The sequence below is a fragment of the Lipotes vexillifer genome, unplaced genomic scaffold (genome assembly GCF_000442215.2).
Source record: "Lipotes vexillifer unplaced genomic scaffold, Lipotes_vexillifer_v1.1 scaffold205, whole genome shotgun sequence".
Lineage (NCBI taxonomy): Eukaryota > Metazoa > Chordata > Mammalia > Artiodactyla > Lipotidae > Lipotes > Lipotes vexillifer.
Window position 1 is genome coordinate 1,289,869 of NW_006781396.1, and position 12,829 is coordinate 1,302,697.

General features: G+C 40.5%; 1 protein-coding gene and 1 non-coding gene across 2 annotated transcripts in view; both read left to right on the plus strand.

Annotated features, from left to right (window-relative positions):
* ASCC1 (activating signal cointegrator 1 complex subunit 1) overlaps window positions 1-12,829 on the plus strand; it is a 98,707-nt gene that overhangs the window by 59,653 nt on the left and 26,225 nt on the right. Inside the window, exons 8-9 of the mRNA XM_007454681.1 lie at window positions 5,913-6,037; window positions 11,779-11,864. Of these exons, the coding sequence (XP_007454743.1) occupies window positions 5,913-6,037; window positions 11,779-11,864 (211 nt within the window). The remainder of the gene's footprint in view (window positions 1-5,912; window positions 6,038-11,778; window positions 11,865-12,829) is intronic.
* TRNAE-CUC (transfer RNA glutamic acid (anticodon CUC)) lies at window positions 8,092-8,164 on the plus strand. The gene has a single exon. It is a non-coding gene; the product is annotated as a tRNA-Glu (tRNA).

Here is a 12,829-nt window from a genome sequence, read left to right on the forward strand (position 1 = left end):
ATTGCTTGTGTCATTACCAAAGTCCTCTTTATAGTTATTTTAATAGATTGTAAGCTCCTTAATGACAAGAGCTATGTTTGCTTAGTTTTTAATTCTTTTAGTGACTAGCATGGTGCCTGTATACAGTAAGAACTCAAGAAATGTTAATTGGATAGAGCTGAATTAAATTTGGGGGGAAAAAAAACAAAGAAAAATCTGGAATTTGCACTTTCTAGGGAGTCAGTGATCATTCTGCAGTACAACTCCACATCCATAAAGATGGCTCTGGAATGCTTGAGCTTTGTAGCACTTATAGACCTTTAAACTAAGAGCTCACATTCAAGGCATTAATAATTGGCTTCTGTTTTCAAACAGAAAGCACTATCTAAATGATAAAGCTGCTTAAGAGTAATTTATTATTTTTCTCATAGCAACCCTATATTATTTTTAATTCACTTATGAGGATGCAAAGGTATAGAGAAGCTTTGTGACTCATTCATAGTCAACCAGGAAAGGATCAGTGAAGTAAGAATTTAAAGACTATAATGTTAGAAATATACTGACATATTGTCAAATGTAGTATCCATGACAGCAGCCTGAAATTCAGTGGTTGTTTCTAAGCACCCTTAAGTTGTCTTAATAGAACCCCAAAGATTTGTCATTTATGAATTCATGCATACATACCTGCAACAGCTATTCATTGAGCACTGATGATATGTCAATTAGGTATTAACTTGGGTGCCAGGGTAAAGCGGTGAATAACGTAAAGAGCTGGCTTCGTGGAAGTACACAGTAAATTGATAGCAGAGCAGAACTGGCTGCCAGGAGACTTAGATTCCCATCCCTCTGCCCTGACTGAGCAACTCAGCCTGTCTGTGCTTCGTTTCCTCTTGTGTAAAGTAAGCATGTTAGACTAGAACATTTTAAAGGACTTTGATCTCTTCAAAGTTCTGAGGGAGAAATGTTAATTTGCCAGAAAGACAAAGCTGGAAACTGGACTCTCTCATTTAGTCAATTTAATTTCCTTCCTCTAGTATTACATGCTCCCTGTTTCTCTACAGCTGAGCTCCCTGTCCACTTCTTCTTACTTTTATTTTTAATTAATTAATTAATTAATTAATTTATTTTTGGCTGTGTTGGGTCTTCATTGCTGTGTGCGGGCTTTCTCTAGTCGTGGCGAGCAGGGGCCACTCTTTGTTGTGGTGTGTGGGCTTCTCATTGCCGTGGCTTCTCTTGTTGTGCAGCACGGGCTCTAGGTGCACGGGCTTCAGTAGTTGTGGCTCATGGGCTCTAGAGCGCAGGCTCAGTAGTTGTGGCTCACGGGCTTAGTTGCTCCGCAGCATGTGGAATCTTCCCAGACTGGGGCACGAACCCGTGTCCCCTGCATCGGCAGGTGGACTCTCAACCACTGCGCCACCAAGGAAGCCCAATATTCTGTCTTTTTAAAATTGATGTTTATCTATCTGTAGCAAAAGACTTAAAAATTACTTAACCCAAAATTAAGTGCTTATCTATGGATGGTAAGGTTGTTTTCCTTTTTGTCGTTTTCTGCATTTTCCATTTTTTCTCTAACAAACATGTATTATTTTTGTAATCAGAAAAAAAATTAAGATAACTATGCAAGGAAGCACAGCATCTCTCTTAACTGGCTTCCAAGCCTTTAGTTTTCCCCTGCATATCTTGCTTCTTACAACCCCATCTTGCTTTCCTAGGTCTACCAAATAAGACTACAGCCCTGCCTGACACACAGGAGGCTTCACAATCTGGCTTCAGCCTGCCTCCACTTCATTGCTGCCCTTCCCTCTCCACAGAATTTCTCATGAACCTGGAGTGTGGTGTATTCTTTGATGTTCACTCTTTGAGTTGTTCAGGACAAAAATTCTTTTAGAATCACCTTCAACTCCTGACTGCAGTATATTAGCAAAGCCACCGCCTTCCTCACCACCTCCACTGCTGCCATGCCCACCAGCTGGGGTGTTGCGACAGCCTCTCAGCTGCCTTCCTGCTTCCGTTCTTGCCCCTACCACTGTGTGTCCTCCACACGGCAGCCAGAGTTTTCCTTTTAAAATGTCAGTTGGTTCATGTCATTCTTCTGGTGAAAACCCTCCAGAAGCTCGCCACCTCACTCAGTAGAAGACAAAGTTATTACAGGGGCCTAAGAACCTTATGTAAGCCCCTGGGACCTGGTCCTCCCTCCTCTCCCACCTCATCACCTCTCCCCACAGTTTCATTCCATACACTGGCTTCTTACTGTTCCTCCGTCATGCCACAAGCATGCTGCCTCAGATGACTGTATTTGCTGTTCCCTTTCTCTGGAATGCTGTTCCCTTAGGTCTCTGCTCAAGTGTCACTTTATCAGGGAAGCCTTACCTGATCACCATGTCTAAAATAGTACACTTACCCTCAATCCATTTCTCCTCCCTCTCTTCCATTTTGTTTTCTTCATGGTGCTTAGCACCACCTGATGTTGTATATGTATATTTGTTTGCTATCTGTCTCCTTCCACCAGAATGTAAGCTGCTCAAGAGCAGGGACGTGTTCTGCTCATCTTTTGTATGATTCCCATTCCCACACCAGCCCTTCCTGTCTCCTTTGAGATCTTGTTCTGTTGATCCCCTCTGTTTCCTAAGGTTTCATCTTCCTTCTCTGTTGGATAGTTTCTTGTTGTCAGTAAGCATTTTCAACTCTTTCTCCTCATTGAAAATAAACACAAACAACCTGCCTTCAATTCTATATCTAATTACCGAGGCAATTAGTTTCTTCCCTTCCTTGCAAGTTTCTTGAGTTTATGTGCATGTATCCCCTCCCTGTCTGTCTGGCCTCTCCCTTGGTACTCTGCAATAAGGCTTCCTTCACCAGTGTGCCAGCGAAACTGCTCTGGCAAAGATCTCTAATAATGTTCTGATTGTAAGAAATAAGTAAGCATTTTTTGCTCCTTTTCGTACTTTACTTTTTATAGCATTGTACTATACTGATTATTCTTCTTTTCGCACCCCTTGTAACTCTCTTTTCAGCCTTCCTGAAGTTTTCCTTTTCTTGTTCCTCATCCTTATCGATTGTCCTTACTGGTTCCTTCTCTGCCCCTTACATACGAGTGTCCCATAAAGGCTCCGTCCTTAGCTCTCTTCTTGCTTGCTCTGATTCCCCCTCATCCTGTGACTGCATCTATCCCATGCTTTTAACTACTGTTTTTGCACTGATAACTCCCAGATCTGTGTCTTTCGCCCAGAGTTTTCTCTTGAGCTTCAGGCTTGTTATTTCCATCTGTCTCCTGGACATGTCGCACTTGAAATCCAGTGCCACACATGAAAAAGTATACACACTATTAACCCTCTCCACCACTCCCCACCTTGGTCAGTGACCCATCTGCTCATTTAAGGTGAACTCGTGGGAGTAGCTCTCAGCTGCTTCCTCTGCTATAACACTGTCGTATCTGAGGGCCCCAACTTCTCTCTCATAAGCTCTTTTGAATCCATTCCCTTGTCTCGGTTCTCACTGCCCCTTGTCATAGTTTAGATCTTCATCCCTTTCTACTTTATAGCATGGTCCTTAAAGTTTGTCCTCTGAAGCCAGACTGCATGGGTTCTCATTTTGGATCTATCACTTATTAGTTGTGTGACTTTAGTCAAGTTTTATAACTTCTCTGTGCCTCAGTTTCCTCATTGGTAAGGTAGGGATAATAATTTATCGTGAGGATTAAGTGATTTAACAGATACAAAGTGCTTAGAATAGTGCGTGACACGTCGTGTTTGTTATTATTTCTACTATTAGTACTATTAGTACCACCTAACTGACCTCAGTACCGCTGGTCTCTTCCCCTTCTAAAGCATTTTCCACTGTGCCACAGAGTCGGCTTCACAAATGGGTAGCTGACCACATCATTCCCTTTTAAAAGATTTCCGTGGCTTCCCATGGTCTGATCATTATAGTCCCAGCCCTGTGTTCTGTTTCTGGAGGTCAATGGTGAGGGTATGGGTATTTATTTTATTATTATTAATTATAGGTTACTTGGTACTTCCCTGGAGGTCCAGTGGTGAAGACTCCATGCTTCCACTACAGGGGCCACGGGATCGATCCCTGGTCAGGGAATGAAGATCCCACATGCCATGTGGCCAAAAAATAAAAAAATCATAGCTTACTCATGTTTAAATATTCTTTGGTTAGTAGACAAAATAAAAACAATTAAGATAGAGAAGTTAGAATTATAAGAAGATTAATTTGGAACTTCGGAGCCTGAAAAACATGAAAGGGAAAAGAATCCTTTGTGCTTCTCACTCAATCTCTAGGGGAAGATAACTCCCTCTTGCTGCAGCGTATGAGTGCAAGCGGAAAAGGGTTGTTTTGCCCATGTCTAAATGGGTGAAAGATAACTGGGGGGTAGGGGTACCAGAGGCTGCTCTATTCGTGTGGAGACAGGCATTGAGCAACTCAGCTGCTGCAACCAGAGAGACTGCCCTGTGGCCTCAGGAAAACTCCCACAAATGGGCCACGCAAAGTGGGTTTGGCGCACATCTCACATAAAACAGACCCATCCAGCCCTGCTCAAGGAGAAGCTGCTCACTGGGCTACAGTGTTTTACCGCAAGCCATGGCCCAAGAAGCAGTGGAAGATTCACAAATTCTACAGATATCTCAGGGCCACTTGCATCTGGGAAAAGAAATGGTATGTGGCACAAAGAGTATTACTAGTATGTACATCTAAAAATGTAAAATCTTAAAAAATGTGAAATCTATTGTTCATTAGTACACTGGCGACGAATGAAAGATTTTGAGCTGGGGAAGTCAATTAGCATGCAGCACAAATCTCAAAAAAAGCCAAGGGAAAGGTTGAAAGGAACAGGCTGCTCCCTGCGCTCATCAGGTGCACTGCTCTGTCATTTGATGCAGACCTCCACATCAGCACCCATGTTCAGTGAGAACATCAGGCTCAGGTTGGACATCTGGTCACACTATGTAAAAGCCACAGGCTGAACTTCACCATCAGATGAATGAGTGGTCACAGAAGATGGCTGCTTTCTGAGGCCTAGGGCCAAGATCTGCTCCACCACATCTTCAGTGGGATAATGACCCCCTCTCAGTGGCGCAACTGGCAAAGTTCTTCAGAATTGAAGGGGAGATAAAGAGTTTTTCAGACAAACAAAAACTGAAGGAGTTCATTGCCACTAGACCAGCCTTACAAGAAATGTTAAAGAGAGTTCTTTAAGCTGTTGATCAAAACACCTGAACAGAGTGAAAACTTCCTGTGCAAGAATTGTTTCTGGTGGAGGTATTGGAATGAACAGCCATCATCAAGATAGAACTCACCCACTGCAGAACCCTTAGTGCTTAGAGCCAGCTGGAGTCCATTTGGAGGCATCAGTTATGTGGCCTGTGGATTTTCCTATAGTTGCCTTCATTGGTACTACACTTCTGCCTTAGTGAACATTGATGTAGTGGCCAGGGCTGCTGGGATTTTCACAGTGCATGCTCCTTCCCAATGAGCAAATGTCTGAGAGTCATGCCAGACCTCATTTGATCCTGGCAGAAACACATCAACCACAGTAGCTTTTGGTTCTGTGACTGGATGAACCAATAAAGCACTTTCTTTTAGACAGCTCTCTGCTGAGCCTGGCTTCTTGTGTAAGATTTCCAAGATCATAAACTTCCATCTTCCTTCAAGGGCGTGCTTAAACCTCCTGTGAAAACCTGGCCCCTCCAAGTATAGTTGATCACTCCCTTACACTCACCATGATGTTGTGCAGTTGTTTCCAGGTGTCTTGTCCGCACAAAGCTGTGTGCTTCGTGATAGTGGGGACTGCAGCCTTATTTACTTCCTCTTCTTTTGAGGGCCTTGTACGGTGATTGGCTCAGAGTAGATGCTTCATAAATGTGAATTAGTAATCAGGGTTCAGGAGTTTACTAAGATTTCTGTACTTCTTTCTTCAATTTCTCCAGGCTGCAGGAATTGGTCGATCGAGTACTGGAACGTTTTCAGGCATCTGGACTAATAGTGAAAGAGTGGAATAGTGTGAAACTCCATGCTACAGTCATGAATACTCTATTCAGGAAAGACCCCAATGGTAAGTGCTTCATAGAACCACAGCACAGTTTGTGATCAGCAGGGCCTAATGATGTCCCTGGGGTTTGAAGAGAATGGGTTATCAGAGAATCTCTGCTGGGCTTCCCTGGTGGCGCAGTGGTTGAGAGTCCACCTGCCGATGCAGGGGACACGGGTTCGTGCCCCAGTCCGGGAAGATCCCACATGCCGCGTTGCGGCTAGGCCCGTGAGCCATGGCCGCTGAGCCTGCGCGTCCGGAGCCTGTGCCCTGCAATGGGAGAGGGAGAGGCCACAACAGTGAGAGGCCCGTGTACCGCAAAAAAAAAAAAAAAAAGAATCTCTGCTACATCTTCTGTTTTAGATCCATTAACTTGTTTTGATGAGCACAGTGGAAGGGGTCAGGGACATATCTATCATGGGACTGTAGCATTCCAAATCTTTTATTTCTGTCACACATAGGGTTGCCAGATATAGCAAATAAAAATACAGGATGTCCAAGTAAATTTCAGGTGAATTGAAATGAATAATTGTTTTAGTGTAGGTATGTCCCATGAAATACATGGCAGCTTTTTCTTTTTTTTATAAAACAAGAAAGAAGATTAACTAGTAAAGGTAAATGTTAGAGCAGTGATTCTCAACTAGAGGCAGTTTTACCCCCAGAGGACATTTGGATTGTCTGAAGACATTTTTGGTTGTCACAGTTAGGGGGCTGGGAGTGAGTTGCTACTGGCATCTAATGGGTAGAGGTCAGGGGTGCTGCTTAACCCTCTACAATGCACAGGACAACCCTTCATAACAAAGAATTATTCAGCCCCAAATGTCAGTAGCACCAAGGTTGAAAAACCTTGTGTTAGAGATGTTTTTTTCCCTCATGAATCTAAACCTTCATATAAAAATGTCTGTTTTAACCCTTTATTTGAGATAATAATCTACATTTTAATAAGGATTATTTTTCTTCCCATCCTCACCCACCAAGTCAAAGCTGTCTAGCACACATTCAGCATCTATCTGATCAGGAGCTACAAATTCAAGTTATGTGCAGCTTCTTCTTCAAAGCCCTGTTGTTTAAAATATACCAGCACCAAAACTCCATATTCAGGTTTCATTACATTTGTTAGGACCCTGACCTTGGTTTTAGAAAGTCTACGTTGGAAGAGGACGACATCAGGACTCCATCAGAACCCATGAACTATTTATAGATTTATAGTTTAGGACAGTTTTTGTGTCCCTTTTTACCAAAGTACATCTTTTAATTTCTTCAGATATATACCAGAGAACTCAACTGTAAGTTGTTTGGTTTGGTTAGCGCCATTGTTGGACTAAGAGATATGTAGCTAATCCAATTCTTAGTTCTAGTGTTAACTGTTTTATGATGCTACATTGTATTTTCTTTAAGACTTTTCTAAATAAATCAGTGTTTTACCTTTCAGAGCACTGAGATCAGAAAACATTCAAATGACTCAGTCAAAGCCTGTGGACTCTGGGTAGTTAGTAGAATCCGAAGCTCTCTACTTATTCTTGTTCTAATGGAATATGTTTCTTTCATTTGGATAGTGGTATTGCAGAAGAACATTTGGAATTCCAGAAAAATAATTTTTTCTGGAATATTTGATATAAATTATAATGTAAGTTATCTAATGGGAACATTTAAAGGAGTTTGTGGTATTTATTTTGTTCTGGACAGTTTTTAAAATTTATTTTAATTAATTTATTTTTGGCTGCGTTTGGTCTTCGTTGCTGCGCGCAGGCTTTCTCTAGTTGTGCCGAGCGGGGGCTACTCTTCGTTGCAGTGCATGGGCTCTAGGCACACGGGCTTCAGTAGTCGTGGCACGCGGGCTCAGTGGTTGTGGCACACGGGCTTAGTTGCTCCACAGCATGTGGGGTCTTCCCGGACCAGGACTCGAACCCGTGTCCCCTGCATTGGCAGGTAGATTCTTAACCACTGCACCACCAGGGAAGCCCTGGACAGTCAGTTTTAATCTTGGAAAACACTGTTAGATCCCCTGAGGTGGTGTACATTTTAACATCATCACGTAAAGACAGAGGTTCAGAACTCTAAAGTACACTCTAGGGACTTCCCTGGTGGTCCAGCGGTTAAGACTCTGTGCTCTCAATGCAGGGGGCCCGGGTTCGATCCCTGGTCAGGGAACTAGATCCTTCATGTATGCCGCAACTAAGATCCTGTGTGCTGCAACTAAGACCCGGCACAGCCAAGTTAATTAATTAATTAATTAATTAATTAAAAATAAGGTACACTCTAATTCAGGAGTCCCCAACCCCCAGGGCTCAAAGCAGGAGGTGAGTGGCGGGCAAGCAAGGGAAGCTTCATCTGCCGCTCCCCATTGGTCTCATTACTGCCTGAACCATTCCCTCCACCCTGGTCTGTGGAAAAATTGTCTTCCATGAAACCAGTCCCTGGTGCCAGAGAGGTTGGGGACTGCTGCTCTAATTCATTGGTTCAGAAGTTACATTGTATCTAGCACCATCCAATAGGACTTTCTAGGATGATAGAAATATTCCATATCTGTGAAATTCAGTATGGTAGCCACTATCCACATGTGGTTATTGAGTGCTTGAAGATGGCTGGCTAGTGAGACTGAGAAAGTGAACTTTTAATTAATTTAAATTTAAATAAGTACTTCCCTGGAGGTTCAGTGGTTAAGACTTCGAGCTCACAATGCAGGGGGCACAGGTTTGATCCCTCGTCAGGGAACTAAGATACTGTATGCAGCATGGCATGGCCAAAAAAAAAAAAAGAAATTTAAATAATCACATGTGGCTAGTCGCTACTGTTTTGGACAGTGCAGTATTTTATTAGACATGTGATACTATCAGTAATATATTCTGCATCTGTCCTAGTCCTTAAATCTTAGTTCAGAGCTCTTACAGCTATACCATACCCCATTATTAACTAACCTCTTAACATAAAAGAGTTGAATTATATAGGAATCTGTATCTTTTAAATTGTGTGGATCCAGATGTATATTCAGTTGGCACCAAAGCTTCATGAAAGAAAATGTTCTGTGTTCACAGTCTAGTTATCCTTTCCTGTTGACATATATTTTAAATATAACAGCTTTAGTGAGATGTAATTCATACACCATATAATTCACCTATTTAAAGTATAGTGAGTAATGTAACCATTACCACAGTAAATTTTAGAACATTTTCATCACCCCAAAAAGAAACTCCATAGTTATTGGCAGTGACTCCCCATTTTCCCCTTACTCTTCAGTCCTAGGCACCACCAGTCTAATTTTTGTCCAATGAATTTGCCTTTTTTGCATATTTCATATAAATAGAATCATGCAATGTGTGATCTTCTGTGACTGACTTCTTTCACTTAGCATAATGTTTATAAGGTTCATCCATGTTATAGCATGTATCAAATGTCATTCCTTTTTATTACCAAATAATAATCCATTGTATGGACATAACACATTTTATTTATCCATTCATCAGTTGATGGACATTTCTGTTGTTTCCACTTTTTGGCTATTATGAATAATGCTGCTGTGAACATTTATGTATGTGTTTTTGTGTGGTCATATGTTTTCATTTCTATTAGGTATGTACTTAAGTGTGAAATTGATGCATCATGATATCAGTATGTTTAACTTTTTGAGGAACTGCCAGACTATTTTCCAGAGTGGCTGCACCATTTTACATTCCCACAAGCAGTACAGTGGTTCCCCCTTATCCGCAGGAGATACATTCCAAGATCCCCAGTGGATGCCTGAAACTACATACCACATTCTGTATTTTTCCTATGCATACATACCTATGATAAAGTTTAATTTATAAATTAGGTGCAGTCAGAGATTAACAACTAATAATAAAATAGAAGAATTAAACGACATACTGTAATAAAAAGTATGTGAGTGCTGTCTCTCTCAAAATTTTTTATTGTACAAATTTAGTGCCTTTTCCATTTTCACTAAGCACTTACCATGCACTGTGACCGTAACTTTTGCAGTTTTTGAGGTGTGACAGCAAAACTAGTACGATTCTCTTTTTCCTTCTTCCTAATTTCACGGATAGAAGTTTTTTCTTAATGTAGATATTAGCAAACCTCAGCATATGATCTTTTTCTTTCCTTATTAAGTCAAGAACTTTCACTGTTTCACTTAAAGGAAGCGCTTTATGGCTTTTCTTTGGCATATCCGAATTGCTGGCATCACTATTCTTGCCTTTGGGGCCATTATTAAGTAAAATAAGGGTGGCTGGAATACAAGCACTGCAATACCTTGACAGTCAATCTGATAACAGAGAGGGTGGAATACGCTGGACAAAGGGATGACACTTTATGGGTGGGACAGATCACGCTACTCAGAATGGTGCACAGTTCAAAACTTAGGAATTGTTTATTTCTGGAATTTTCTATTTAATATTTTCGGACCTCGGTTGACCGTGGATAACTGAAACCATGGAAAGCAAAACCATGAATAAGGGGGGACGACAGTATATGAGCGTCTCAGTTTCTCTACATCTTTATCTGCACTTGTTATTACTTTTTTATTATTGCCATCATTTGGGGTGTGAAGTGGTATCTCATTGTGACTTTGATTTACATTCCCCTTATGGCTAGTGCTACTTATAGATTTTGCACCTGTCATTAAACATTTTAATCTTCAGATTTCATTACTGCTTTTTTATTGACATTTACTTAGTATGAATTTACTTTAAATTTTCACATCTCCTTTTAACAAGGAACCTATTTTTAAGTTGTGAAATATGCATGGGATTGGGATCTTGGATTACGAGAATAGTTCTCATTAGAAAAATAGTCCTGTAGTTACCCAGGTATAATTCCAGTGGGCTAGCTAAAATATATTATGTTCATGGAGTTAGCACTTTGGATGTATTTTATCAGTTCTGACGTGGTAATCTCCATACTTATATGCAATAAAAGAATATACTCAAAAGTAGAAATACAAATATTTTTGAGTGTCTGTTGATGGGCAGGAAAGGGTTGATATTTCAGAAAATATTCTGATAGTTAAATAATTTTTGAAGATGCTTTGAATTTTATATACCCTGGATTCTTCTCTGTCTTGTGTTTTTCTTTGAAAAGGCTATAGAATACATTGTTTTGCTTTTACTTGCCAGTTATCCCTTTCCTTTGATATCCTTTTTTCTGATGCATTTGAAGGACATCTTTTGGGATAAGCAAGCTAAATTAATGCAAGGAGTTAGAATACAGCTTTGATGAGGCTAAGGTCATAGATTTGCAGATTTCTGTGTAGAATGTCAGGATATCTTTGATTGCAACTGAAGAGGTTTTTCTCATTGGGGGGAGTCCTTAAATCAACCCAAAGCATAGTTGCCAGCATTTTTGACTAGTTAATGTGTGAACTTCTGTATATTTTTATGTATTTAGAAATGCATGCAGCTTATATAAAATCTTGGGGTTTTAGACTACAAGGAACCTTTGGAAATCACCTTGTCTTAACCTCTAACTTTGTAAATGAGGAACTGAGGTCCATAGAGGAGACATAAACTGCCTAAGAATATGGTTAGTTATGTAGTTTATATACAGTGAGTACTTGGACAGTGTTCAATGAATAAATATGTATCAGTTGATGACAGAGCTGAGACTAGATGCTGGGTCTCTTGACTCATAGCCTGATGTATTTCCCTCCATATTATGTCACTTTCCAAGTAGTACATGAAGATCTTGCTAGTTGTCCCTGTAGAAGTCCAAGAGAAAACAGATACATAACCCAAGCTTCTCTTCTAACATTGTCTTTGGAATATTTACAGCTGAAGGCAGGTACAACCTCTACACAACAGATGGCAAATATATCTTCAAGGAAAGAGAATCATTTGATGGCCGAAACATTTTGAAGGTCAGTATGAAGCAGAGTGAATTGGAAACCTTTGGCATGTGTCCTAAAATAAGGGAGGACAATAAGTGGTTCTCCTTTTAACAGTAAAGTATATTTTTCTCATATTTCCCACGAGGATTATTGATTGAAAGGACTGTTAAAATTGTTTTTCATTGTCCTAAAAGAGAAATCTTTTTTGACTTGTTAAAAGGCTGTTGGTATCTCTTAGAGTACTTGAAACTGATGATTTAAGAAACAAGTATAGTGACTATTTGGATCCATAGGAATAAGTTGATTTTAACCTTGTGAGTCTTGCTCTGTATTTTACCTCTGGAGGACTGAGTGTGCATTTTTTTAAGTGAAAAAGAATAGTTTGTCTTGTTCTAGTAGATTTTTCTCTTCACCCACAAAGTCGCTCTCCAAAGTTCCTGTATAATCTATTTTTACTCAGGAACAGCCCATGTACTAAAAGCTCGGTGGTCCATTTCTGACTGTTGAGGATTTGCTTCTGAGTGTTAAATTAACCTATGAAATTCAAATAAAAGGGGCTCTTTAGGATTGCATTTATCTTTCTACAGATCACATTCTGTAACATCCACAGTTTATGCCCTCTCTATCAGGTTAACATACCATTGTGCCTCTGTGCAAAGAGAAACATAAGTTGATACCAAAGGAGAGGTTTTTGATTCTTCATTTTACTTGTTCTATAATGATGTAGGTCATACATTTTCAAGGCCATGGGTGTTTTTTGGAGCTGGGAGGGAGAGTATGTATATAATAACTTCAGAATAAGCTCTAGCTTTAAAAATGTTTTTTCTTTTTCCTTCCTTCCTCCATTCCCTTATCTTATCACTTGACAGTTTTGTTGCCAAATGCCTAATATGACCTCATTGCGTATAATTAATGACATCACTCTTCAGCAGCTGCAAGCTCCTCACTGCAGAGCCCAACAGAGCAATGACAGCATTCACTTAGGCAGGCATTCC